At 37.4% G+C, this 27991-nt stretch overlaps 2 protein-coding genes and 1 long non-coding RNA gene across 4 annotated transcripts; 2 read left to right on the top strand and 1 right to left on the bottom strand.

The window, feature by feature from the left end:
- Position 1: 1 nt before the first annotated feature.
- si:dkey-16l2.16 (ras-related protein Rab-35) lies at positions 2 to 15623 on the top strand. 2 transcript variants are annotated; one of them, XM_023286558.3, is made up of 7 exons: positions 2 to 161; positions 3071 to 3602; positions 7154 to 7204; positions 8419 to 8542; positions 8624 to 8748; positions 9417 to 9541; positions 13014 to 15623. In XM_023286558.3, the coding sequence occupies exons 2-7, from the start codon at positions 3548 to 3550 to the stop codon at positions 13161 to 13163; spliced, it is 630 nt and encodes a 209-aa protein (XP_023142326.1). In that variant the 5' UTR covers positions 2 to 161; positions 3071 to 3547; the 3' UTR covers positions 13164 to 15623. The 2 variants fall into 2 exon arrangements, with proteins under 2 accessions (XP_023142326.1, XP_054860967.1); XM_055004992.1 differs by lacking the exon at positions 2 to 161 and adding an exon at positions 1811 to 1941.
- Positions 14603 to 27987, bottom strand: anapc2 (anaphase promoting complex subunit 2). The gene is made up of 14 exons (XM_023286566.3): positions 27854 to 27987; positions 26854 to 27103; positions 26456 to 26777; positions 24846 to 24978; positions 23915 to 24161; positions 22935 to 23054; positions 22384 to 22501; positions 21715 to 21893; positions 21499 to 21640; positions 20586 to 20661; positions 19938 to 20141; positions 18763 to 18895; positions 17565 to 17806; positions 14603 to 16773 (listed from the first exon to the last, which is right to left on the bottom strand). Exons 1-14 carry the CDS (start codon positions 27950 to 27952, stop codon positions 16564 to 16566), a joined length of 2475 nt encoding a protein of 824 aa, XP_023142334.2. The 5' UTR covers positions 27953 to 27987; the 3' UTR covers positions 14603 to 16563.
- Positions 24045 to 26598, top strand: LOC129347512 (uncharacterized). Its single transcript, XR_008599645.1, has 3 exons — positions 24045 to 24183; positions 24756 to 25126; positions 26458 to 26598. It is a non-coding gene; the product is annotated as an uncharacterized LOC129347512 (long non-coding RNA).
- Positions 27988 to 27991: the final 4 nt, after the last annotated feature.

Here is a 27991-nt window from a genome sequence, read left to right as displayed (position 1 = left end):
CGGCATCAGATGATGAGCGGGTCAGGCAGGTGTGGTCGGCAGGGAGACATTCCGACCGGAGCCGTGATCCAGATCCACAGCCGGGATTCAGCCAGCGCGTTACCCCAGGAGGCCGGAACCATGAGCGACCTACCGGGAACCGAACATTCCAGATGACCGAAGTAAGTTTTTTTATTACTATTATTTATTTACCGGGAGGCTGCTTCAAAGTTTCCCGGAGAAGTTTCCTGACGTCTTGGCAGAAAGGCCAGCGTCAGGCCCGGACACCGTCACCCCAGACCGGATCCACAAATCTGGATATTTTACCGTTGTCGTGCTTATCAGCGGCGTTAATCATCTTAACAAACACAAATGAACATTTTTTAGGATCTTTTTGTCATTTTTTGCTTCTTCGGCTGCATTTTTCACCTCTTAAAATATGTACTTTTTAATTTAGTTTGCAGTTTCACTCCCGTTCATGCACCGCCCAGTGGTTTGGCAGCTTTAACTTGTGACCACCGTAAACTGTACTTTTAACGTCCAGAAAAGTCCAAATTGTCTCATTTGATGTGGCCGAATAGAAGAACGCGTTCACATCTTTACTCACGTATCCACATAAATACCTAAAGTAAATGGAGTAGCTTGTTAAACTGTATTTTAACTAAAAGTACTACAAATTCGCATGGAGTTTGGCAGGTCTCTCATTGAAACATAGAACGGGTGAGACAAGAGGAAAAATTGGACAATGTTGCCACAGTAATCGGTCCGAAATATCAAAAAATTAACAGCTAAATGTTCATTAATGATAGTTAAGTGCAACCAGGCTGGAAAAATCTGTTAAATCAGCGACCTACTCGCGTTAAAATGAGTTGTACGCCAAACTACTTTCAAAATGTTAGCAACAAACAGAAAGTCAATTAGTAGCTTCTTTTATTTACCCCGTATTATTCAGAAGTTGTCATTTTCACTTTCACTTTATATTTTATCATTCAATTCGTCCTCTATAAATGCACTGTATTGTGGTAAAATAAACTTTTAGTGCATGAATTGCTGTGAAAACGCAGTTGAAGCAGCCAGAAGTCTTACTCATAGTTGATTATTTTATTGAAAGAAATGCATGTAGGGAGTCTAAATGTAAGCCGAATGAAAGATAACAAATGTATAACGTAGACAATTGTAGAAATTAGGTGTTTCAACCGTTATTATTTGCTGTCACCTAAAGATCTTTTCAAAATAGCTATTTTTTCAAAGCGAGGATTTGCGTTGCCCCAACAGGACACCGTACTGGGGGAAGGTTAGCTCACATTAGCATGATCCTAGACAGACTCCACTGTTTATTCCAGTTAATTTAAATTAGATAGAACAGTGATATGCTGATTAATAGAGCAAATAATTAGGTTTATTGTTAGTTAAAGTGGCGACCTGAATTAATGCTGTTTTCAGACGAATTCTACACCAAACTGTTCAAAATCTCGGCAAAAAAATCTGTGCCTGTGTTTGAAGTGCTACTTCCTCATATTATGAGCGCAAACGGCTGAAACTTACTCAAATTTACTACGTTTTATTGATATAAGAAGAGTTTGAAGTACAATCTCTAAGCCGAATGTAAGATAATAATTATAAGACGTAGCAGAATATGAAATGTTTGCGTTTCATGCTTTATTTTTTGCTGTCTACACAAATGACCGTTAAATTCCCACTTTTAAAGCGGCGGTTTACCCACACAATCAAAGCCCGGCGATAACGGCTGAAACTGCTTCTCAGATTTGGTCTTTTTTATTTAAACAAATAGTTTAGGGGACATGATGTAAGCCGAATGAAAGATAGCAAACATAAAACTTGAATAGTTGTGAAGATTTTGTGTTCAAACATTTGTTTTTTTTGCTGTCACATCGAGAATCTTTTGAAATTGCTGTTTTTTTTAAAGCGGCGATTCGCGTTGCCTTTCTACCAAGAACAAGGGTAAGTTAGCAAACATTAGCAAGGTATTAGCATACTTGTGTTGTTTTTATTCAGTTATTTTCGATTAAAAGAAGACATCAATGACAGCTAGATACGGAAACGTTTCGTAAGGGTTTATTATTAGTTAATTCAGCGACCTGTAAATGACCTTTTCGCGTTCGAGGTAATCTCATGCCAAACTACATTTAAAATCTGCAAAAAAAATCTGTTTCTGTCGGCAGTTTCTTTTACTCCACTATTATACACGACTTTGGTGTTTTCCTTCAAACGTTGTGTATTATGCTTTAATTCGTCATATTCAGATAGAAGATAATGCACTAAAGTAAAGTTTTAGGACATAAATTGCTGTAGGTGTACACAGCTGTCCGACATTAAACGCGCAGTGCAATATGCTAAACCTGTGACTTAAATTTTACGTTTTTTACTTGTATAATTGCAGTTTTAAGTGCATAATGTTAGCCGAATTAAGGATAACACACACAAGACTTAGTAGAAATAAGATTGTGAGTGTTTAAGTTGTAAATAGTTACTGTTTTACAAAGAGTCGTTTAATTTCCACTTTTTAAAGCGACGATTCGCGTTGCCGTCCTTAGACGAAATCTGGCCGACACGGCTCGAGTTGCTTCACAGATTTGGTATTGTTTTACTAAAACAACAATAGTTCGGGTGACCCAATGAAAGCCGAACGATTGGTAACAAGTAGGACACTCAGCATAATGTGGTGTTTTATTGTTTTAAGCTGATAATATTTGCTGTCATATAAATATTCCTAAAATTCCCACTTTTCAAAGCGGAGGTTCGCTTTGTCGTCCTCCCACGAAAAAGGCAGCATTCCGGGGCTAGATTAGCTCGCTTTATCAGAGTCCCAGCCTTTCCTGTTTTCATGGAAACAGTGCTAACGTTAGCCAGCTGTGCTCCAGTGTTTCATTTAATGAATTAGAGGCAGTAACAGGTAGACAGCGTGACCCTGCAGTGGGATGGGGGTTGGATGAAGCAGGATGAGGAAGTTATATTTAGTGACTCAGCTGTTCTTTGAGGAGCAGGGGGGAGGTAAGGAGGGGAAAGGCTGTACCCAGCAATCAAAAACGATTCGCTCTGACCTTTGATTACCTTCCCTGTCTTTGTGCAGCACCTGAAGCGTCCTGGGATGAAACGGGAACCAGAGGAACTGAAGGGATCGAACTCAAAGGGACGTCTGCAGATGCTTCTTTTTGCACAAAGGGATGGAGTTCAGGGTAACAACTGCTCATAACTGGCTTAACGGTCCATGCACCAGCCTCAGAATGCCAAACCTGGAGATGTGACGACTTGCTGTGGGAGTGTTGCTGATAGAACAGAACTGGAAATCCCCTGCAGGAGTCACCGGGTGGAACTGGAACTAAGGTGGAACCAACCAGCTGCCGTCGGGCGTCAAGTATGAATCATAAGTGCTCACTTCTTCACACATTCTGCCGGGTGCTGCGGTTTCACCCTGAAACCGACCAGGATGATGTGAGCACCTGAACTGGAACTTAAATGGCTGCTGTTCTGCTCTGAGCTGGGAGCGACTGAACAAACTCTGCACGTGAAACTGGTTTGACTTGGGAGTCGAGTTTGAGGCGTCCAGATGGCCGGAAAAGACTACAATCATCTGTTCAAGCTGCTGATCATCGGAGACTCCAGTTAGTGCTTCATTCATCATCCAGCTGCAGAAAGCTCATGGGGGACAAACAAACCAAAACAAACCAGAATTATCCTTTAACATCACATTCTGACCAATAATCTGATTATTCAAGTTTATTCTGTCCTCAGTCTGGCTGTGTTTCATCAACTTTTCAGTCCAAACCCCCAAAATACCAAAACCTGACACTCACAACCTCTAATATCTCCAGAGGTGGTCAAATTTAACTATTATTTTTTAACAATTATGGCTAAATTTAACTTTTTCTAATTGTTTTCACATTTTATTTGAGTGCTACAAAACCACAAAGACTTGTTTTAATTAACATAGTAAACAGTCAGAGCTGTGAGGCTGCAAACAGCAATCAGTCTATTATAAATTGATCTAATAATTAGTTTCCCTCATAGCCAGAATATATCAGAAATCTCTCTCTCTCTCTCTCTCTCTCTCTCTCTCTCTCTCTCTCTCTCTCTCTCTCTCTCTCTCTCTCTCTCTCTCTCTCTCTCTCTCTCTCTCTCTCTCTCTCTCTCTCTCTCTCTCTCTCTCTCTCTCTCTGTATGTATGTATGTATGTATGTATGTATGTATGTATGTATGTATGTATGTATGTATGTATGTATGTATGTATGTATGTATGTATGTATGTATGTATGTATGTATGTATGTATGTATGTATATATGTATGTATGTATATATGTATGTATGTATATATATATGTATGTATGTATATATATATGTATGTATGTATATATATATATGTATGTATATATGTATATAAAAAATTCATATATCTATAACAGTAATAGAAAATAATAATAAAAAAATAAACTGATATATTTTTGCAATAGTGGGGTTTACAGGGTTAACAGTTTTTATTCTAACAGCATCACAAGTTGAGAAATAATAGAAGAAAAGCTCCACTAATCTTTCTGGAACACTTTCTTGTCCTGAGATCATCTTCAGATCATAAAAACTCACTATTAAGCTGTAAGTTATTGTGTTAAATTAGCAAATGAGGCTTCTAAAAGCTAAACTTCACATATTTTTACATAAAAACAAAGCAGGATGATGCTGTGTCTCAATACAGATCAGAAACAGCGACCATGTTGACATAAACATGCCCTTATTTTGAAAATTCTTGAGGCTAATATTCTCATTTTTGGTGCTCGTGTGACAAAATGAACGATTCTTCTGATGTTTTCGATTTTCTGCTTCACTATTTGAGACTTGGTGAAGCTTTTAAAGAGGTTTAAACAGCAGCCAGTGAGCTAAAATGACTCGTTTTAACTGCAGTCAGTCTGTAAATGTTTGTGCAGGTGAGGTTTGAATTCTTCAGATGCTTTTAGAACTGATTCACTCTGATTCTTATCAGGTTGGTGGAGGATCAAAACTTCTAAAATGTCTGTTTACGTTCAGCTTCTTCCACTTTAGACATCATTAGCCTCCTCTGGAGTTCTCGTTTTTCTGTATAAAAGAACTTTATGTTGCTCCAAAAGCAGTTTAAAGCAGGAAAACCACCATCAGTAAAATGATAAGAATCAAGAAAAAAAAAAAACAATTAAATTTTTTAAACCGGTTTGTTGATTCGAGTTTAACTTACTCAAGTATAACAGACATTTTAGTTCATCTAATAATCAGAAAATGTAGAGAAAATGAAAAAATAGCAGAAAGTTCTTCAGTAGCAGCTTCTCAAAAATTAATATTGGGCAGTTTGTAACTACTTGAAGAGAAAACTAAAAGATGATATTCATTTTTTTGGTGTAAAAGACATTTAAATTAGTCAAATATTTAGAAATATTAAAAAAAAAAAATGCACCAAAATTCACCAAAAGCTTCTCAAATGTGAATATCTGCCAGTAAAGTAAAATTTTGGGCATTTTAATTGTTGTTTGGACAAAAGAAATGTCTATTTCTGCTAAATAAATAATTGATCATGATTAAATAAAGAGCGGATTTGTTGATTGACTAATAATGAAGTGCAGCCATTTTAATAATTCACTATTTTTAAAGAAAATATAGCAAAATTTGTTGAAGATAGCATCTTCTCAAATTTGAATATAAGCTGGTTTCCTTATTTTGTCTTTGAGGAAACAAAAATTATTCTTCTTTAATGAGCATAGTAGACATTTAGGTTCATCAGATATTTAGAAATATCAAGATAATGCACCAAAAAAGCTCCTTAAATGTGATTATTGGGTAGTTTTCCAGATTTTTTTTGCAAGTTAACTTAAATTTTGGGCATTTTGATTGTTGGTTGGACAACCTAAAGCACTTTAAAGGCATTAAATTGGACATATTTGACTGTTTTCTGGCATTTAAACTCTAAATGAGTCTATTTGTCAGTTGTGTTAATAATGAAAGTAACTGCATCGACTGAAATCACAAAACCTCGATTCAAGCAGCAGCTCGTTACTTTAATAAGAACGCATGAACATTTCTGTTGTCTGCAGGTGAATTTATTTGTTTAATTTCCTGCTCAGTGATCAGATTTAGATTCACATCTGAATGATTCCCAGTTTGAAGCCTCCAGACGACAGATTCAGACACGTTTCCTCCTGAAAAATTATCGTTTCCTTGGAGCTTCTCCTGAAAACAGGTTCGACCAGTCGAGTCTGGTCTTGTTTTATCAAACCGCTGAAATGAATTAACTCACTTATTGAAGCTCTGACTCACTGACATTTACTGGAAACCGTTTTTAAAGCAAAAATAACAAAAATTCAACAATAGCAGCTTCTTTTCTCGGACAGGAAATTCTAAATTTTGGACATTTTGACTGTTGGTCGGAGAAACTGAGGCCATTTTTGTTAATTTGGTGTTTGATTTATTCAGTATGACAACATTTTAGTTAATTAAATAGTCAGAAATAACTAGGAAATGCAGATTTCTGCTAGTTAAGGGGCCCAGAACCCAACAAAACCCTGATTTGTATAACTTTTGCTAAAATGTAATGACAATTGATCATTTTTTACACTAAAATGCTCCAGTAGCAGCTTCTCAAATGTGACTTTTAACTAGTTTTCTTTTTTTTTTTTTGAATAGTAAACTAAAAGTTTTGTGCATTTTGATTGTTAGTTGGACAGAATTGAGCTCATTTTCATTGATTGGAGTTTAATAATTGGCATTTTAGTTAATTAAAAGTCAGAAATAACCAGAAAACGCAGCCCAGAACCCAACAAACGCTGTAAAATTATGAAATAATGAGTGGATTTGTTGATTAACTGAAAATTATTTCATTAATTTTGTATTTTTTTCTAGAATTTTAATGTCAAACAGCAAAAGCTTTTGTTGCATCAATTTAGTTCTGTATTTTTATGGCTGTATTTTCTCGTATTACAATCAATATTTTTCTCATTTTCTGGTAAAATCATACAAATTTTCTGCAGATATTTTCAGATGTGTTCTCTGGTTTTCTCTAGTTTTTAGCCTCTTTCTAATTCACATTTAACTCTGACATATTTCCACCATGACTTCATTCTTGGCTCTTATTCCTCATTTTGTTTCACTTTTCTCCTCCTCTGAGTTCAGTTTCTAATCTTCTCTGTTTCCTCCTCAGATGTCGGGAAAAGCAGCCTCCTGCTTCGCTTCGCAGACAATTCATTCTCTGGTGAGTTTAAACTACTTTTTCTTTTCACATTGTATCTGCAGGTTTCGGCCGATGTTTTAGAAGAAAGAATTGACGAATAAAGTCGTAAAAAATTCCTCAAACACGTCGATTAGTTGAAACCTCAGACGTGTAAAACATCATTGAAAGATCTTTTATCCATGTTTTACTTGTTTGATTAATTGAAGGACAAATTTCCATATTTATCCTGACAATTGGTCACAAAAAGTCATTTTATTCTATTTATTACTGTGGCAGTTCTCCTGTTATAGAGGGGTAAAAATATAAATAAATAAATAAAACTAAATCTATTTTGGTTGGTAAATGATGTATCGGCTATTTCAAGATTTCTACAAGTTTATTTATTTATTATTTATTTATTTGCTTGAGTAATTAATTCTTTATTCACTTCTACATGCATTTATGTATTTTTTTTAATATTGTATATTTCAGTATTTCTGCTGATTTATTTTTTTGTATTTCTACCATCATTTATTTATTTAATAATTAATTTTTCTATTTTTACATGAAAATAAAAGTTGATGTAGAAACAATTAAAATAAAGACAATAATATAGTTCTATTGTTTCTAATTACTGAAACACCTTTATTATTTCAATTATTTCTACATTAATTCATTTATTTCTGTATTTTGACATTTAATTATTCATTTTGGTATTTGTGCTTTTTACATGAATTTATTATATTCTGCATTTACATAAAATTTGCTCTGTGAAAATATAGAAATAAAGCCTAGAGATTATCATTATTTCCTTTTCATTACCAAAATATAGTTACTCTTTTATTTATTTCTGCATTCATTAATTTATTTCTGTATTGTGACATTAATTTATTAATTTTGTTGTTTGTATAAACATTTATATCTATATATCTGTTTATTTACTTATTTTATTTATTCATTTTTTTAATGTAGAAATAAAACCTAGAGAATAAAATAATTAGATCCTTTTAAATACCAAAATATATCTACTATTTTATTTATTTCTCCATCAAGTTATATATTCATTTCTTTTTCTTTTTTTTTCATATATATTTTTATTTGTTTATGCATTCATTTATTTCTGCATTTTTACTTTTTTTTTTTTATTTCTCCACATTTTTGTCCTCTTGTTGTGTGTTTGTGTTTCTGTGCTGATTTTGCCTGTTTTTGTGGAGTGTTTCTGTGTAATTCTGATTATTTCTCTCCGGGTCCTTCAGGCAGCTACATCACCACCATCGGCGTCGACTTTAAGATCCGGACGGTCGACATCGACGGCGAACGAGTGAAGCTGCAGATTTGGGACACGGCCGGACAGGAGAGGTTCAGAACCATCACCTCCACGTAAGAACGGACAAATAAACCTTCACATGTTCCTGCAGGACTGAAGCTAACGCTGTGGTGTGATCTGGTGTTTATCTGCAGCTACTACAGAAACACCCACGGAGTCATCATCGTTTACGACGTGACGAATCCGGAGTCTTTTGTCAACGTTAAGAGGTGGTTAAATGAAATCTCCCAGAACTGCGACAACGTCTGCAAGATTCTCGGTACGTCGACTAAAACACAAACTCTTACTTTCTGTTTGTCAGTTAAATGAAAAGGTCAGCAGATGAGGCACAGCAGAGGTGTGATGAGGTTGGTTCATCCTGGCAAAGTGAAGTATATAAATATTTAGTTTTTTAAAATTTAATTTGGTTTTGTAGACTTTTGTTGACAAAAAAAATTGACTCTGTGAACCTACCAGCTGCATCTGTGAATAATTCTGATTAAAATGAACCATGTGGTCGCTGTTAGACTAAAACTGATTTTTTTTGTGATTAATTGAACAGAAAACTAGTTTAAACTTTTGTCAACGTCCTCAAACTTTGAGTTTAAAATGCTGAACAGTTAAAAACTCAGAAACACTCAGTTTATGAAGACGTGGCCAAAGAAGATTCTCACTTAAAGGGGTTATTTCTGGAATACTTTGGTTTTTCTCTCAACAATCTGAGATTCAAACAGAAGGCATTAAACCATTAAACCCTCAGCTGTGACTGTCAGGCACAGATATGCAACAACAAACATCTAAATAACTCTGATTAGAAAAAATTGAAAAAATTCTATGATTAGGGTTCACGAGCAGCTTGTTTAACGTCAGTAGACGTCGTCCTCCAGCCAGCAGGGGGCGCTGCAGCTCAGACAGGGTAAAGGACGTTTTTTCTGCTTCTTCTTTCAGTGGGAAATAAAAACGACGACCCCGCCAGGAAACAGGTGGAGACTCAGGACGCCATGCGGTTTGGGGAGTCGGTCGGTGTTCGAGTCTTCGAGACGAGTGCCAAAGAAAACATAAACGTAGAAGAAGTAAGTCCAAGATATTCTTGTTTTTCAGAATTCAAGTTGGGTTTGTTGAGTTTTCTTCATATAAATGTTTGTCTTGCTGTCAAACAGTCACTGTTATTGATGTAAATGTATGTGTAGTTGTTGAACTCTCAAATACCTTATAAATGTTGTGTGATTCATTATTTTCATTATTTAAGTAATTAATTTAACAGTATTCTGCTGCCAAGATGTCAGAAATTGTAAAACTAAAACCCAGTTTGTACAGAACACCTGCAGGGTCGGTGGTAACTAAATGAAAACTATAAAAGTCCATGTTGTAGTTCACAGTGTGACCTGTAAGTGTCAGTGTTGTTTCACTGTTTAAATACTGAAACTCACTGATACAGAAGTTTGTCTGTTCCTCTTGTTGAGGTCAAATTCATCATTAATAGAGATGTCCGATATTGGCGCTTTTTTTTTGCCAAAAACTGATATGCCTAAACCTGAACTTTTTTCCTTTTGAGTTGGGGTACAATCTAGCTAACTAATAAGAAATGAAGATATCTGCCTTTACAAACTCAGAATGCAGATTATAGTAAGACTAAAAAGGTCAGTAGGTGGTGGTAGGTACTCCATCTGACTACAACATGGTGCACATATGTTGTTTAGCAACCAATTGTAATAGACATGGAAAAGGTGCACTATTTGCACTACTTACTCTGAAATACAACTATGCAAACAGTTACAGAGCAAAAAATAAATGAATAAAAATATAGTTTCTAACAGCAAACTACAGTTCAGTTCAAATACTAAAAATATTAAAGTGCTCATTTCTGAAATGCTGCTGCTATGCCAGGTGTATTTATGGAACCAACATGCTGATTTGACACAGACAGTTTTGACAAAGCATTTTTATCTTCAGTCAGTTTTTTACACAGGTTAATGAGTGGCTGAGATCTGGTGATCGACAAGCCGTGTTCTGCAATGAACGAGCACACGCGTGTTTATAAATCACAAACCTGGTCAGCCTGACATTGGTACCTCGGTGGTGGCTGTTGCTGTTGCATGGTTGTTTACATGCTTCAGGACGCAGTTTGATGTTGTGATCATTTGCGTGCCGGTAAATGCCGGCGGAATCCAGGCATTATTTTATCGGTTTTCATGATAGGCAAAAAACCCGCTAACGATATTGACCGATAATGCATTTTTATGCCAATATCGGCCCAATAATATCAGTGCGCCCATATTATCGGGCATCCCTAATTATTAATGATATAAATTTAGTTGTTTGGTCTGTAAAATGTCAAAAAATGTTGAAAATTGTTCATTAGTGTTTCTCAAATACAGAGAATCACAAAAATACTCAGTTTTCTTGTCATTCAGGAGGAATGAACCTCGAAAATATTCACATTTAAGAAGCTGAAATCACAGAATTACAACTGTTTTTATTCAAAAACAACTTAAACCGAGCAGTAATTGAAGATTAAAATGCCAGAAATATTGTTGTCATGGTATCGTGATGCTGCAGCACCTGAGCGGCAGGTTTCGTGCAGAACAGTGTTTGATTTCATATTATAGGGTTTGATGCAGCTGAAGATGATGATTTTAAAACAGAACCAGATCATGACCATGACGAAAAACTGAATCTGTCCAGTTCTGCCCTGAGACAGAAGAGACAGATGCAGTTGTCTGGGACTAATTTCCATCCTGTCGTGTTTTTGATTTGATTTCCAGATTCTTGTGGTGATTTTGTGTCTTTTTGTCATGATTTTTGCATCTTTCCATGATTAATTTGCATCTTTTCATGCGTATTTTGCTTCTTTTGTTGTGAGTTTGCATCTTTTAGTGGAGATTTTGTGTCTTTTTGTGTTAATTCAGTTTCTGTTTGTGGTGATTTTGAAGCTTCACGTACATGGTTTTGTGGCGATTTTGCGTTTTTTCATTGTGATTTTGCCTCTTTGTGGTGTCTTTTCATGTGTGTATTTCCAGATTTTTGCGATGATTTAGGGTCTTCTCGTGTTTTATTGGTGATTGTGCATCTTTTAGTGATTATTTTTGCATCTTTTCATGCGTGTTTTGCTTCTTTTGTGGTGATTTTGTGTCTTTTTGTTGTACTTTTGCATCCTTTTGTTGTGTGTTTGCCTTCCTGCTGGTGATTTTGCATCTTTTAATGTTGACTTTTGCATCTTTCCATGAGTGTTTTTCCTCTTTCATAGTGATTTTTCATGTTGCGATTGCTTTCTTTTATGGTTTTATGGCATCTTTTGTGCGATTTTGTATCACTTCATTCATGTTTTGCTTCTTTTGTTGTGAATTTGCATCTTCTAGTGGAGATTTTGTGTCTTTTTTTGGTACTTTAGCTTCTATTTGTGGTGATTTTTGTGCCTTTTTGTGGTAATATTGCAGATTTTTGTGGTCTGCGTCTGTGTTTTTGTGGCGATTTTGCACTTTTCGGAGAAATTTGCCTCTGTGGTGTTTTTTCATGTGTGTATTTCCCGATTTTTGTGGTGACTTTGTGTCTTTTTGTGATGATTTTGCGTCTTATGTTTTATTGGTGATTTTGCATCTTTTAGTGATTATTTTTGCATCTTTTCATGTGTTTTTTTCTTGTTTTGTGGTATTTTTTGTCCTTTTGTAGTAATTTAGGATCTTTATGTTGTGCGTTTGCCTTCCTGCGGGTGATTTTGCGTCTTTTTGTGCATATTTTGCTTCTTTTGTTGTAAGTTTGTCTTTTTGTGGTAATTCGTTTTCTACTTGTGAAGATTTTTGCATCTGTTTGTGCTAATATTGCCTATTTCTGTGTTCTGATTCCCTGTTTTTTGTGGCGATTTTGCGTCTTTTAGGGTAATTTTGCCTCTTTGTGGTGTTTTTTCATGTGCGTTTTTCTTCTTTTGTTGTGTGTGTGCGTCTGTTTTTGGTGATTTTATCATTTTGCCTTTTTTTGTGATGATTTCACATCTTTTTGTGGTGATTTTGAAACTTCATGTATGTGTTTTTGTGGTGATTTTGCATCTTTCCATGAGTGTTTTTCCTCTCTTGTGGTGATTTTGCATGTTCCGATGTGTGATTACATGTTTTTCTGATAATATTGCCTCTTTTTGTTGTCTGTTGTGTTTTTCTGATGATTCTGAACCTTTTGAAGGTGATTGATGTCAGTTTGTGGTGATTTTTGCATCTTTTCATGTGTATTTTGCTTCTTTTCTTGTGAGTTTGCATCTTTTTGTGGTAAGTCGGCCTCTATTTGTGGTGACTTTTCCTTTTTTTTGTAATGGTTTGCTGCTTTTTGGTTTCGGTTTTGCATCCAAAATCCCCTGAAAAAGATGCACAATGGCTTTATGTGAAAAATCTGACATTCATGTTCAGTTTTCTGATGCCTATAAAAGATTGTAAAAACATAAATGACAAAAACATGGTTGTTATTGTTAGTAAAACGCTTAATTTTCTGATGTAGCTTCATGTTTATGTTTGGAAAATTTCAGATTTCTGTTGAGAAATGTGCTCTGTTGTTGTTCAGATGTTCATGGCCTTCACCCACATGGTTCTTCGGGCCAAGAAGCAGAGTCAGAACCGAGCCGAGAGGGAACGAGAACGTGAGAAGGACACGGTGAACATGAACGCTCAGAGGGACCGAGACCGAAGGAAGAGAGGCAAGAAGTGCTGCTGATCAATAAACAGGAACTGATGTGGATCCGATCGAAGCCTCCGGAGATTCTTAATTTACTGAACGGACGACGTTCTCTCTGCAGCCTGAAGTTAACGGATCATTCTGGTGTTTTTTCCCGGCTTTAAAGTTGGATGTTTTCATCGACTCCTCGCTGCACAAACGTGTCCTGAATCTGTAGTTTCACCTGATCAACGCTTATCTGTCGACTGTGGGGAAGTTTAGAGACAATTCAGCAGCATTTAAAGTCGTATTAGACGACAGGAACCTGCATAAAAACCCAATTTTTCCTGCTTGCTGAGTAAATGTGCAGCCGTTCTGGTGATTTGGTGAACAAGTTGTTATTTTTGTTAAATCTGTTGGGCATATTTTTAAATTAAATCAATCTCCGTATCGTATTTAACTCAGAAACATGCAGCTTGTAGCTTCTTGCACCAAGGCAACAAATGAAATGTGTTTTTTAGTGCCAACATCAGGGTTTGATTCCCAAAAAAATCGAGTGTAGATGAACATATTGGCTGCATCTGTGAATAATTCTGATTTAAGTGACCCGTGTGGTCACTGTTGGACTAAAACTGACAGTCATTTACTGATTTTTTTGTGATTAATTGAGCAGAAAACTACTTTAAACTTTTGTCAACGTCCTCAAACGTCGAGTTTAAAATGCTGAACAGTTAAAAACTCAGAAACACTCAGTTTACGAAGACGTGGCCAAAGAAGATTCTCACATAAAGGGATTATTTGTGGAATACTCTGGTTTTTCTCTCAACAATCTGAGATTCAGACAGAAGGCATTAAACCATTAAACCCTCAGCTGTGACTGTCAGGCACAGATATGCAACAACAAACATCTAAATAACTCTGATCAGATCAAAGCTGCTTTTATACATGTAGTTTATCTGTTATTGAAGCATATCAGAAGGCAAAGCAGCTCCAGACGTTTAAAATCACACATCATTAAAGCTGCAGCTCACAATTATTTCCACTGTTTGGTCTCTAAAATCTCAGAAAATGTTGAAAAATGTCAAAAAGTGCTTCCCAAAGCCAGAAATAACTCAATACGTTCAGTTTACTGTCATAGAGGAGGAAAGAATCGAGAAAATGTTTACATTTAAGAAGCTAAAATCTGAAAGTTTACACTGTTTGTGGTTAAAAATGAGATTTTAGATGAATTTACATGAAGAAAAGAGTAGTTTCAAGGACCAACTTTCCAAAAAAAATAATTTTCTCAGCTAAAGAACTGAAAATAAGTTTCACATTCACCAAATTTACATTCAAATCCAGTCATAAATAGAGTTAAAAGTCATTATTCAGGTTAGATTACTGTTATTTTTCATTAAAGATGGTCTCCAAAATTGTGAAAAATCTCCTTTAATGTTTCCCCAAAGTCAGAGACGTGCAACAGTAAAAGAAAGTTAAACATTTTGAAATGATTTTATTAAAAAAAAAAAAAAAAATCTCCATTTACATGAAGAAAAAACAAATTTTGAAGGCAAATTCACAAACACATTCAAGTCATTTAAAGCAGCTCTGGTTGTGTATTGAGGTAGAATTCATTATTTATTATATAAATTTAGTTGTTTGGTCTCTAAAATGTCAGAAAATGTTGAAAATTGTTCATTAGTGTTTCTCAAATACAAAGAATCCCAAAAATATTCAGTATTTTACTGTCATTAAGGAGGAAACAAACCAGAAAATTCTCCCATTTAAGAAGCTAAAATCACAGAATTTTGACAGTTTTTATTTAAAAATAGCTTAGACTGATTAATAATTGAGGATTAATTTAATAGCTGACAACTAATTACAATTATTCGCTGCAGTTTTACTCATCAGCTTTACTTAAATGTTGATATTTATCAGAAGTAATCCAGTAAAATGTGACCTTTAGAGGCTTCTGTAGAGTTTTTCTTTCAAAAACATCTTAAAAATGTACCAATGATTCAGAAAAATTCTGTTGGATTTTCTTAGTTATTTCAGGTTTTGCATTTCTTGCTCCCCAGATTTCTTTTTAAAATTTTGATGACTTTTGTCAGAAAAATGAGTTTTCCTCTTTTCAGGCATCAGATACGAGTTCTGACACTTTAGCTGCCTGATAATAATGAAATAAAGGCAATTTTTGTTACATTTTATTTGTTAAAATCCGTTTAAAATCGCTCAACTTGGGAAAACCTGCAAATGAAGCTTTGCTCTTCAACTTCCTTCCACTGCTCCTACAAAATAAAAGCATGAAAAGCCTCAAATCCCCTTCAATGACTGAACTGACCCGAGATGTTTGTGATTTTAGTGCAAAAACACCCGAATGTTCCTTTGACTTTGCTCTTTTCTGCTTGTGTTTGTCTTAATCCAGAACTCATATTTAACTCTGAAAGGGAACTAAAGTTACTAACAGGAGTTTAAACTGTCCAAAGTGTTTTAATGTGTTTTAATGTCGACTCAATCTGAATAAAGCAATAAAGCCGGTGATTGTCAGTGATAATTAATGTCAAATAAAGAATAAAGTAAAAGCTGCTTCTGTTAATTCAATTAAAACCAACTTTTCTCCCTTAAATTTGACTTTTATTCTGAAACAAAGTGAATTTCTAATCAGCAGAATTTATTGTAAAAATGGAAAAAGCTGCTAAATGTGGATTCAGAGTGAAAAATACACATAAAACAATTTTAAAGATGCTAATTTTTCCTGCAGTTTACACTGAATCATGTCAAAAATATCAAAGTAAAAGCGATGGAGGAAAATGCAGATTATTCTGTTAAACTAGCATCAAAAATATGATTTAGTGTCAGACTTTAGTGTAGAAAAATCCTCCCTGAACCTGATTTAGTCTTTATTTTACTCCTGATGCAGCTCACTGTTGTGGTTGTTAAAATGTTGTTTTAGAGACTTTTATTTTGTTATTATCAAGATTTTATTGTTAAATTTGGTAAAAAAAAATTCCAGACCAAGTGGCACAGGTGAGTAGTTTAAGGACTGTTGGAAATTTCAAAACCCTAAGATTCCTTCCTGCTGATAAATGGTGTAATTTCTGGAATTATAAGACACCTTTAAAGCCCATCAGCAGGAACAAATCAAATCCAGTACAAATAAGGAGCAGATGTGACGTTTTGGAAGGAAAAGAGGATTTTTAAACTGAAAGAACGCAGCAATGTTGCAGATTAAATCTGTTTTTTACTGAAGCGACTAGAAAATGTGAGGTTTTGTGTAAAAATGTTATGTCTCTGGTTGAAGAAATTCACAGAAACACACACAAGAGAAATCAAGAAGCTTTTATATTTATAATAAGTCAGTTTTTAACATCTTCATTTGCAGCTTCAACACAGTCCTGAAAAACAAACCTGTAGAAAATCAATTCACAGTCAGAGTCAGTTGTTCATGTTTCCCAGTGTTCTTGAACGCAGCGCGGCCCCTTCAGGTGGACTTGGGCAGCCGGTAAACGCCGGCCGACACCATCAGCTGATGCTCGCGGACCTTCTTCTGCAGGAAGGCCTCCAGCTCGTTGACGTCCATCTCCGTGACGACGGGTCCCGTGGCGACGAACATCCGCAGCATGGAGTGGATCCGGTCCAGAGTCATGCTGTCCAGGTTGGTGAGCATCGCCTGGATGTAGGCCCAGAACAGCTGCAGGACCAGAACCAGGAGCACGTGAGTCACACTGAGATGTTTATTTATTCATCTAACCTTCGTGTCGTCCTGTGTCTCCACGTGTTACTACATATTATCTGCTGTACCTACAATTTTTCTTGATATACATCATTTTTTATTTATGATATTTTTGTGAGTTTAACAGTTTAAAGTGATCAGATGAACTTTCATGATCAATGGCAGCTTTTTTTTTTTTTTGAAATAAACAATTCCTGATATTTTTTTTTATGTGAATTTGCAAAACATTTGATGGTTCCAGCTTCTAAAATGAGACAATTTCTTGCTTTACTTTTTGTCACTTTATAGTAAATTGAATATTTTGGTGATTTTTGACTGCAGATGAAACCAAACAAAACATTTCCTGACATCAACTTTGTCTCTTTCTACTGTTTTGACTTTTTAAAAAAATTAACTGGTAAATATTTTAACAGTCAGTTTATCATTTTAGTAACTTTTCAAGCTTTAGTTATTAAAAAAAAAAAAGAACATTTTTAGACTCCAGCTTCTAAATATTGATTACAAGAATACTTCACTGCAGCTCTAATAACGACTGGCAACTATTTAATAGTAAATTTATCATTTCAGTCATTTTTCAGGCTAAAATATTAAAGAAAATTCACATTTTCAGTTTCTAGAATTTAAACATCAAATAAAAAAAGTTTGGAAAAATGACAGAATTATTAACTGACTTTCGAAACAATAAACAGCCTGTTGATCTATCTGGGCGCTCTGTTTGTAGATTAAATTTCCGTATTTTCCCGTCGTACCTGCAGCTTCTCCTCCCTCTGCTCCGACTGAGTGGTGGTGTTGGAGTCTCTCTCCTCGTCGCTGTCGATCAGCATCACTCCTCTCTCCAGCTTCTCCTTGTTGGACCCCGTCTCCACCACGTAGTAGCGACCGCCGGCCTCCTCCCGCAGGACGCCGTGCTGCTGCCACAGAGCCAGCTTCCTGTGGAGGAGCTCCTTCGGCGCTCCGAGCTTCAGGCTGAGCTCCTCCAGAGTCCAGCAGCCTGGAGAACCACAGATAACACCGATCAATACCTCTGATCAATATCTCCGATCAATACCTCCGATCAATACCTCTGATCAGCTTCCACATCCATGTGACGCGCTATTAGTGTTTAATATTTTTTCTTTCTTGCATTCTAGTGAATGTATTATTATTATTTTTTTGACTGCAGATGGAACCAAACGAAACATTTACTGACTTTAATTTCGTCTCTTGCCACGTTTTGAGTTTTTTTTTTTTTTTCATTCAGCTGGCACATATTTAACCCTCGTGTCGTCCTGCGGGTCAAAATTCACCCGTTTTAAAGTTTGAAAATGTGGAAAAAAAATATATTTTCACAGTGAAATTTCTGATGTCCACATTTTCAACATTTTTTTGGAAATCTTTCAACATTTTTGGTGGAAAAAAAGAAAAGTTAAAAATGTTTTTTAATATTTTTCGGATATTTTTTTTGGGAAGATTTTTACTCATTTTTTGAAAATATTTACAAGAATTTCCTTGCCAAATTTGGGGGATTTTTTAAATAAAACTTTTAAGGGACATTTTTAAGGAATTATTGGAATTTTCCCCCAAAATACAGACTCAGATTTACAGGATTATTAACTGAACTAATAACTGGATTCTTCAAAGCTGAAAACTAACAGCTGTGATTATGATGATGAATTTAAACTGTTCATCTAAGTTTTTTTTTTTCAGTCCAGGCTTCTTGTCCTGGAACTTTTAATTTGATATTTCTCACATTTTCTAGTTTAAACAAAACTTAAACGACTGAAACTGGGAAAAAATATGGTTCCAAGTTTAGTAAATCCAAGTTTCCGTCAGGAGTTTGTGAAGGCAACACCGGAAGGACTTTTATTGTGAAAGAGCTGTGTTAGAACATCCTGCAGCAGATACTAGATTATTTTTTCTCCATTTCCAGATGTTTTCTATCGTGTTCTAAAAACCCAGGGGTCGTACTTTTGTCCTGGAAGTGCAGGATGATGGCGGCGTGGATGGGCGACACGGTGAGGTGGGTCAACGTTCGGTCCTCCAGCTCCACGTCCAGAGTCACGGAGCCCAGATGAGGCTTCCAGCTCAGAGTCCTCATGGCCTGAAACAAACACGGAAACATCCAGAAAACTGAAAAACGGCAAACCAGAGGAGCTACGGCAGGATTCTGGTGTTGGAACAGTTTGAGATTTCTGGACTCTTAATGGACTCTTAATGGACTGATAAATGACAGTTAATTGATAATTGCCTGATAATTGCATGATCATTTATTAGTAAGCGATTGTTAATTGACTGTTTCATTTGAATTTAACAGGACTGACAGTAATTCTACGGCTGCAACAAAAGCTGGGAAACATTTCAACAGTCAGGTAATCAATTATTTTTAAAAAGGACATTTTCAGATTCCAGCTTTCAGGTAAATTAAAACAAGACATTTTCTGACATCAACTTCTCCTCTATTATTCTGGAAAAATGTAAATGAAATTTAACCTACAAAGGTCTAAAGTGTGCTTTTTGTTTTGCAAGTTTCAAAGTTCGTGTATGAACTTTTGCAGAAATATTTACATTTTAGAATATAACATTAAGTCCAAGCTTCTAGATATCAACTTCAGTTATTAGCTGCATAATTAATCAGCAGGTTGTTTTAGACCCTGAAAAGTCTGAATTTAGTCTGAAATGTGTTTTTTTTTTTCCAAGTTTCAAGGTTCTTGTATGAACTTTACACAAATATTTACATTTTAGATTTAACATTCATCAGGTTAGAAATCACATTTTAGACCTTTATAAATTTAATCTAAGACTAAATTTAAAGACTTTCATTTTTATTTTCAGAAATGTATCACATTATTGCATTTATTGTCATGTCAATTGTTTTCTAAGCAAAATGTGACACAAGAATCTCTTTATTCTATTTACAGTCTTCGACATCAGCTGTCACAATGTCCTTGAATGCACCGTCACTAAAACTGAGCTTTCTGCAGCAACTTTTACGCTGATTTTCAGGTTGCAGTGAAGTTAAATTTAGTAAATCGACTAAAAAAAATGTAAAATAAGTTTTGAGAAATGGCCCTAAATTGGAACCTAAACAGCTGAACCATGTAAAAGCACCACTGGTCCCATTTTTAACAGAGCGATTTCTCCACCTTGAGCTTCTCGTAGCGGTGGGTGTAGGCCTCCATAGCCTGGCAGACCACCGGCGGCAGCTCCAGCTTCTCCTCCTTCAGCGGCGGCCAGAACTCCGAGGACAGGATGATGGACGACAGAGACAGCGGCGGCTGATCCTCCTCGCTCAGCCTCGACTCCTCCTCACGGATGTTGCTGTTGATCCTGCGAGAGTCGGCCATGTCCTGAAGAAACACCGGAAATAGAAACTTTTATGAACAACTGAATATAAAAGACAGACGTGACTTAAACCGGCATTCTGTCCAACAGCCAGCAGGGGGCGACTCCTCTGGTTGCATTTATACAGATGTCTAAGGCAAAATCCCCCAATTTCTCACTTAATTTATCACCTCAGGAAACATTTTTCTCATGAGTTTATGGTCTCAGTTGCAAATTTCAAGTCTTCTTCAGTACAGCATTATGCTTATTTAGTAAATTATGGTCCGATTTACATTAAAATGGACAAAAAAACAGGCGATGCTTTGGTTTCATAAGACAGCGATGGACGAATTCCAAACTTAAAGCTTGAAAACAGATTTTAATTAAGTCTGTCTGGTGACCAAATGAAAGTTGTTGGGCTGTTTCATGGTGACAGAGAATGAAAACATGGCACTGAATGCGTTTTTTACCTTCAGCATGACCTCGCAGTAATGCATGTGAGACTCTCCGAACCGCAGCTTCAGCAGCTCGACGTTACGAATCTCCCTGAAAACACACAACAGGAGAAACGTGATGATATGAACACGAGGAAATTTCATACACTCACATAGTTCCACACATGACTTACTGTGTGGACGGCTATGGAGATATACAGTCTATAAAACAAATACAAATAGAAGGGATAGGGTTAGAGCCTTGAAAAAAGACTGTAAACAAACTGTTTTGTTGCATTAAAATTAACAAAAAATTAAGAGATGTGGTTGATTTGTAGAGAAACTCCAATCATTCCTAGAGTTGAAAATCTGTGGCCTGGAAATACTTCCGTAATCAGGTTTGAAAGGCCTGTTATCTTTAAAAAAAAGTTTGAAAAATCCTAAATTACACTATTAGTCAGCTACAAACTATTAGGACTGGACCCGAATATCCAAATATTCGGTCATGATGGTGGTATCTGAATATTTGTTTTGAGACAAAACAAAAATAAGACACAAAATGACCACAATCCAGAAAAACAACACACAAAATGACCAAAATGAGACACAAAATGACAAAAACAAGACACAAAACAATTAGCAAAACACAAAACAGAGATGACAAGAGAGACTGAGAGGAAAATGAAAGCTATAGGATCAATAAAATAAATGCAGCATGGCTCAGAAACAGCAAACAGAGGAGGAAGTTGCTGAACATACATTCAGCATGGTGAAACGTCTGTAATATTAATGTACTTTCATTGTGTTGGTCACACATTTCAACTTTAATTTCTCTATTTTTCTGATTCATTCTGTGTTTTCCAACATTTCTGACTTCTCTCTCCTTCTTCATTGTTTCCACAGAGCTGCAGGACTTTTTGTTGCCGTGGGAAACGAGCCACAGTCGTACCTGGCGGTGTTGTAGTTGAGTTGGTGCAGCAGCCGGTCGGCCAGCACGGCTCGGTATTCGTCTATGAAGATGTCCTTGCTGCCGTAGATGCTGACCAGCAGGCTGATGATGTCCGACGAGCGACGCTTCGAGCCCATTTTATCTGAAAACATCCAGAGGAAACACATGAGTAGAGTCCAGCGGCAGCGTACGGACGACGGTGGTGCGTTCACTGACCGGGTACGGCGTCGGTCGGGTCCGGAGTCCAGTCCTCGGGGTCGTTGCCTTCCTCATCGCTGTCCTGCATCTCCAGAGTCACCGGGTCTCCTCTGGACAGTTCTGATGCCAGATCAGTGCAGCCTTCAACGTCTCCAGTCAGACCAGCAACGATCTGCCTCACCGTGTCCTCACGAGTCCTGAACACACCGCGGAGCTTTTTAAACCTTATGTGTGGTTCATAAAGAGCTCTAGGTGCATGAAATTAATAAACTGGAGCACAAATAAACTTCACTTCAGCAACATTATAGAACTTACAACTTTTAACAAGCTGTATCAGGAGTTTAAAGGAGCTATTTGGAGCTAACAATAACCATAAGGAGCAAAAATCTGTAGCTAACAAAAGTCAACTGAAGCCAACAGTAGCTAAGATGAGCTATCAGGTGCTAACATGAATGCAAAAGCTATCTGTAGCTAACTGGCACCATCAGTAGCAGACAAGAGCCAACTAGAGCTAAGAGGAGCTAACAGGAGTCTGCAGAAGCTAACAGAATAATAATTCTAGTTATTCTGTGCCTAGTTAATCAGGTAAACTTGTTAGCTCCTGGCTAAAAGGAGCCATCTGTAGCCAACCTGCCGCCATATTAATAAGTTACCTCTATTCCTAATAATAATAATTAACAGACTGACCTGAGGTATTTGCGGATGGGCTGACAGGCGACCTGCAGGATGACCATGGATGGGTCGAGCTCTCTGAGAGCTTTGATGGCAGAGATGTATACAGTGAGGATGTCTGAGGTGTGAACGCCTGCAGACAGAAAAACAGAAGAAACACAACATTTAACTTCTCAGACTCATTTCTGTACTCCATGCTTTAATCTCCATTCTTCATATTGACGGTAAGAGTTCAAGCTTCACTGTGATCCTCAGACAATCAGACACTGTTGTTTTTTTGTTTTATTTGCTCATTTTCTTATTTCATGTTTTCTTTTTACATATATGTACTTGTGCGGATGAGTGTAATACAGGCAGATATATTTTCTGTATACAGGTATGAGTATGTTTTTATTTTCCTTCATCCTAAGTTTAAATCTTAAAAACAAAAACATGATAAACGATTGAATTTGCATGAAAATTCCTTGCCTTCTTGTCACTTTACAAATACTGTAAATAATGTGACAAATTTCCTTTCCAACCACTACATGACTCTTATCTTCACGTCTGCAGAAACAGAAGCTGACCTGGATGCAACAGTCGGCTTTCAAAAGCAGATTTGAGCGAAGTGAGGAGCTGCTGCCTCTGGTTGGTTCTCTCCAGACAGAACTTCAGATCCTCAATCGCAGCTTTGGATTCTGGGAAGTCTGACGGAGACGGAACAAAGTGTAAGAAAAGTCAAGCAAAATCTGTTGTAGAATTACAGAAATATTAGAGAAAATGTGGTTTGTGAGAAAAATCATGTCAGAGAAATATTTTCAGATAATTAACACTGATGGGTTCACAACCACAAGTTGGAGAGACTTTCTGGGAAATTTACCAGCTGGAATTACTGAATGTTACCATGGAAACACAGGAGCTAGCTCTGGGTTAGCGTCGGGTCAGGTAGCTAATGCTGTAGTCTTGGAATATCAGTTTATTATTGTTGAAACTGTTTAACTCCACTGTTGTCCTCATTTACGAGAACCAAAAAATATTGTTTGTCTGAAAAAATCCAAAAATTCTGCAAAAACATTCCTCAAATTTCTGAAAAACGGCAAAACCTTCAGGTAGAAAATTCCAATAATTCCTTAAAAGTTTCCCTTAAAAGTTTCATTTAAAAAATCCCCCAAATTTGGCAAGAAAATTCTTGTAAATATTTTCAAAAAATTTGTAAAAATCTTCCAAAAAATTTCTAAAAATATCTAAAGTGATTACATATATATCAGTAAAACTTCTAATATTTTCTTTAAGAACATTCACATAAAAATCAACCAAAATCCAGCGAAATTCGCTGGATTTTGGTTGATTTTTATGTGAATGTTCTTAAAGAATTTTTTTTAACATTTTTTTTCCACCAAAAAATGTTAAAAAATTTCCAAAAAATGTTGAAAATGTGGACACCAGAATTTTCACTGTGAAAATATATCTTTTTCCACATTTTCAAACTTTAAAACGGGTCAATTTTGACCCGCAGGACGAGACGAGGGTTCACTGGTCTAAAGTCGTCTTTGTGGTTCCGTCTCACCTCTGATGATGCTGAACAGCTCTTCGATCCTCATGTTGACATAGATCCTGCAGAAGAACTGGTGCATGTGACACCTCCACTGCTTCAACACCGAGCTGGCAGCCGGGCCGGTCTGGACACCGGGACCAGCGGGACCAGCTGGACCAGCAGGACCACCAGGACCACCAGGACCAGCTGGAACCAGACCGTCTCCTTCTGCTTCGCTGGCAAACACTTTTCTCAGCCAGCCGAGCACCAGCTCCAGCCACTGCTCAAACACAATCAGACAGGTGAGATGTGATGACGGTGTCTTTAGGTCAGGGGTGTCAAACATGCGGCCCGCAGGCCAAAACCGGCCCTTCAGAGGGTCCAATCCGGCCCTCAAAGTGTAAACATTCCAGAGAAGACGTTAACCGCAGATTGTAATTTTTTAAAAATAATTTCTAGTCCTTGACAAGTTGTTTTGCTCATAAAGTAAAATACTAGATTGTTCGTTGTTCTTTTGTGTCTCGTTTTTGTTGTGTTTTGGTCTTTTTTTGTCTGACTTTCATCTCATGTTTTTGTCATTTTGTGTTTCCTTTCCATCTCGCTTGTGGTTTTTGTCTTATTTTTGTCATTTTGTGTTTTGCTTTATTCTTTTTGTGTGCCGTTTTGTATTTTTTGTCTCATTTTTGTCATTTATCCATTTTTTTGTTGCTTTGTAACTTGTTTGTCTAATTTTTTGTTTCTTTTTTTGTTTCATTTCGCGTCGTTTGTCTAATTTTTTTTGACGTTTTGTGTCTCATTTTCGCAATATTTTGTCTGGTTTTTGTTATTTTTCTGTCTTTTTTTTAAATCTGACTTTGTCATTTTGATCATACAGTAACAACTGGTCCGGCCCACTTGAGATCAAACTGGGCTGAATGTGGCATCTGAACTAAATGAGTCTGACACCCTGCTTTAGATGCTTCACCTCCTGGAACTCGAGCAGGAAGGAGCGCTCGTACTCGCCCCGGCAGTGCTGCTCCATTCGCTGCTCGATGAGCTTGTGGAGGATGGAGGTGACGGCCTCGGAGCTCACCCACTCCAGCAGCTGCAGTCTGGACCTGCAGACACAGAAAACAACAACAATCCATCTGATCTCAGTCAAGTCAAACTGAAAACAACAACAGGCACCAACGCACAAGCAGGAGGACGATGTTTACTGTTCATTAGCAGCTAGCCAGGTTTATTTTAGCTCCTTTACAGTACACAGTAAGTATAAATCAAACAGAAGTAGATTGGAGCACTCTGAGTTTATTCACCAGTTAAAGTTGTTTCCTCCAGTTGGCTTGGAGCTAACAGGAGTCATCCGGAATTAACAAGAGCTATCTGTAGCTAACAGGAGCTATGGGGATTTTACAGGAGCTATTGGTAGCTAACAGTTGTCATCAGGCAGTAATAGGAGCTTTTTACCTGTAGTTAATAAGAGCAATGAGGAGCTAACGGGCTATGTGTAGCTAGCAGGTGCTATTTGTAGCTAACAGAAGCAACTTGGAATTAACAAGAGCTATCTTTAGCTAACAAAAGTTTTTGGGATATAATAGGAGATATTGGTAGTTAATAGTTGTCATAAGGCAGTAATAGAGGGCTACCGTTAGCTAACTGGCGCTAACGAGGGCAGTGAGGAGCAAACAGGAGCTATCTGTAGCTAATCGAAGCTTTTAAGAGCTAACAGGAGCTATCTATGGCTACCATGAGTAAACTGTCTTATTTATTTATTCTTTGGTTTTGTAGTTATTTGACTTTTCCATTTATTTATTGACTTATTTCTTTAATTTTCCTCTTAACTTTTTATTTATTGACTGATTTATTTCAGGTATTTATTTATTAATGTCTTAATTCACATGTTTATTTATGTAATTATTTATTTATTCATCCATTTACTCACTGATGTTTTATGTATATTTTACAATGCTACCATTTCATTTAGCAGATGCTTTTATCCAAAGCAACGTACATCTGAGAGTAAATGCAACACAAGCAAGGATCTAGTCAGGAGGAAACAACTTTGATAAGTGTCATAAAACAAGTTCAAGTGTGATAATAGGGCCATGGCGTCTACAGGCATTAGAGATGTAATAGGACTTTTTTTTTTTGCAGTCTGTCAAGCGCAAAGGTTTTCAGTGAAGGGCTGGGTTTTAAGTGTTTTCTTAAAGACTGAGAGGGACTCTGCAGATAGAACAGAGTTTTGTTTCCCCACTGGGAAGCCACAGAGGAGAGTCTAGCTATGGACCAGCCCTGTTGAGGTGGTTGGATCAGGAGCATTTTGTTGGCCGAGTGCAGTGAGCAGGAGGGAGTGTAGACCTGAATGAGAGAGTTCAGGTAGGAAGGAGCGGCTTTCATTCTAGTTTTGAATGGGGTAGGAGTGGGTTTAAAGCAGAGAATGTTTTTCCAGCATCTGATGTACCACAGATCTTGTTCTGATAGAACTTGGTCTTTGCAGCTTTAAAGCTGGAGGAGAACATATAGTTTATATTTACTTAATAACTTAAAAGCTCAGAGCAGAAGCTGACATTCACCGTCTCATCCTGAATCACTCACAGTGTGTGGCTGAGCTCTTGCAGTAGTTCCAGAGCCTCCTGACACCAGCACTGGGACGTCTGGACTCCACATCCCGGGCAGGACCCTCCTTCTTGGCCCTCGGGGGCCTCGGCTCCGTCCTCGTCTCCGCCCTCCTGCTTCATGTAGACGGTGAAGGTCCTGCTGTAAAACTCCAGCACTCGCTCCTGGAGGACCGGGGAAGGAGAGAAGAGCAGGAGGGCCCTGATGGTGGTGAAGGCCCGGTCCTGGAGGCCCCGGGGCCCCGGACCACTGAGACCCCCACGGCCCTCATCCTGCCATGTCCCCAGCTTCTCCAAACCACCTGGGAGGAGGAGGAGATGTCTGAATGCTGCTGTCTTTAGCAGAGAGGATCATCTATCTTCTCTGGTTCTACTCACCAAGGAAAGGTTCCAGACGGTCCAGCAGAGTCCTGAAGGCAGTGAGCAGAATCAAGGCCCGGTCCTTCTCCTCCAGCTCATTCTCCGGCTGCTTCAGTCCAGACCAGAACTCAGGAACCACTGAATAGGACAGACGGGTCTGCAGAGTCTCCAGCAGCCAGGCGCCCAGCAGCCGACCCAAACCCTGACTGCACAGCAGGGCCAGAGAGTCGGAGAGGCTCTGATCGGAGCCCGAACAGCCGGGAGACACCTACATATGACCAAAATATGATCGAAACATGACCAAAAAATGATCGAAACACGATCCAGAATATGAACTAAATATTACCAGAACATAGCAAAAACATGACCTAAACAAGATATAAACATGACCTGAATATGACCACAACTTGTTTTGCATCTCTTTATGGTCCTTTTGTGTTTCTTCTGTTGCGTTAAGTTCATTTTGAATCATTTTGTAGTTTTATGAGTGTTTTTGAAGTCTATTCGTCTCCTTTAATAGTTCATGTGTGTATCTTTCTGGTCGTTTTGATGCTCTGTTTGCTTCTTTTCATGATTGATTTGTGGTTCCTAGTGCCTGTTTTCAATGATTTTGCATCTCTATGTGGTCATTCGGGTGGTTTTCTTACAAGAAATGCTGACTCATTGACTCCTGATTCTATCTCGTTTCATTAAAATTAGGACAGTAAACATTAATAATTAGGCTGAATGCACAGACACAAACCATCAGATAGCAGAAAGCAGCAGAGACAGAACAGACACCAGCCAAGAGAGAAAAACATCACAGGGCAGCAAAGACAGATGAAACATCAGCACAAGTCGACCGGATTTAACCGAATACTCCTTCTGACTAATTTGGAGTTCCTGGTTATATCCTGGTGAGAATAAATCATCGCTACAAGCATGAAAAGATTAAACTGGATGATATTTGAATGGAGTTCGGCTGCAGCGGTTCACTCCGTCAGCTGCCGGATCGCATCCAGTGTTCAAGTCCACTCACCAGAGCTGTTGTGACGGTTTCCCAAGCCTCAGCGACCCCCTGTTGCGGTTCCGGTCCGGACATTTCCACACAGTCCGATTCCATCACAGTTTCCTCCATATTTCTCAGAGTTTGTTCACGAAAGACGAACTCGCTTGT

Source organism: Amphiprion ocellaris, chromosome 19 (genome assembly GCF_022539595.1).
Source record: "Amphiprion ocellaris isolate individual 3 ecotype Okinawa chromosome 19, ASM2253959v1, whole genome shotgun sequence".
Taxonomy (NCBI): domain Eukaryota; kingdom Metazoa; phylum Chordata; class Actinopteri; family Pomacentridae; genus Amphiprion; species Amphiprion ocellaris.
This window is presented reverse-complemented; position numbering and strand designations above follow the sequence as displayed.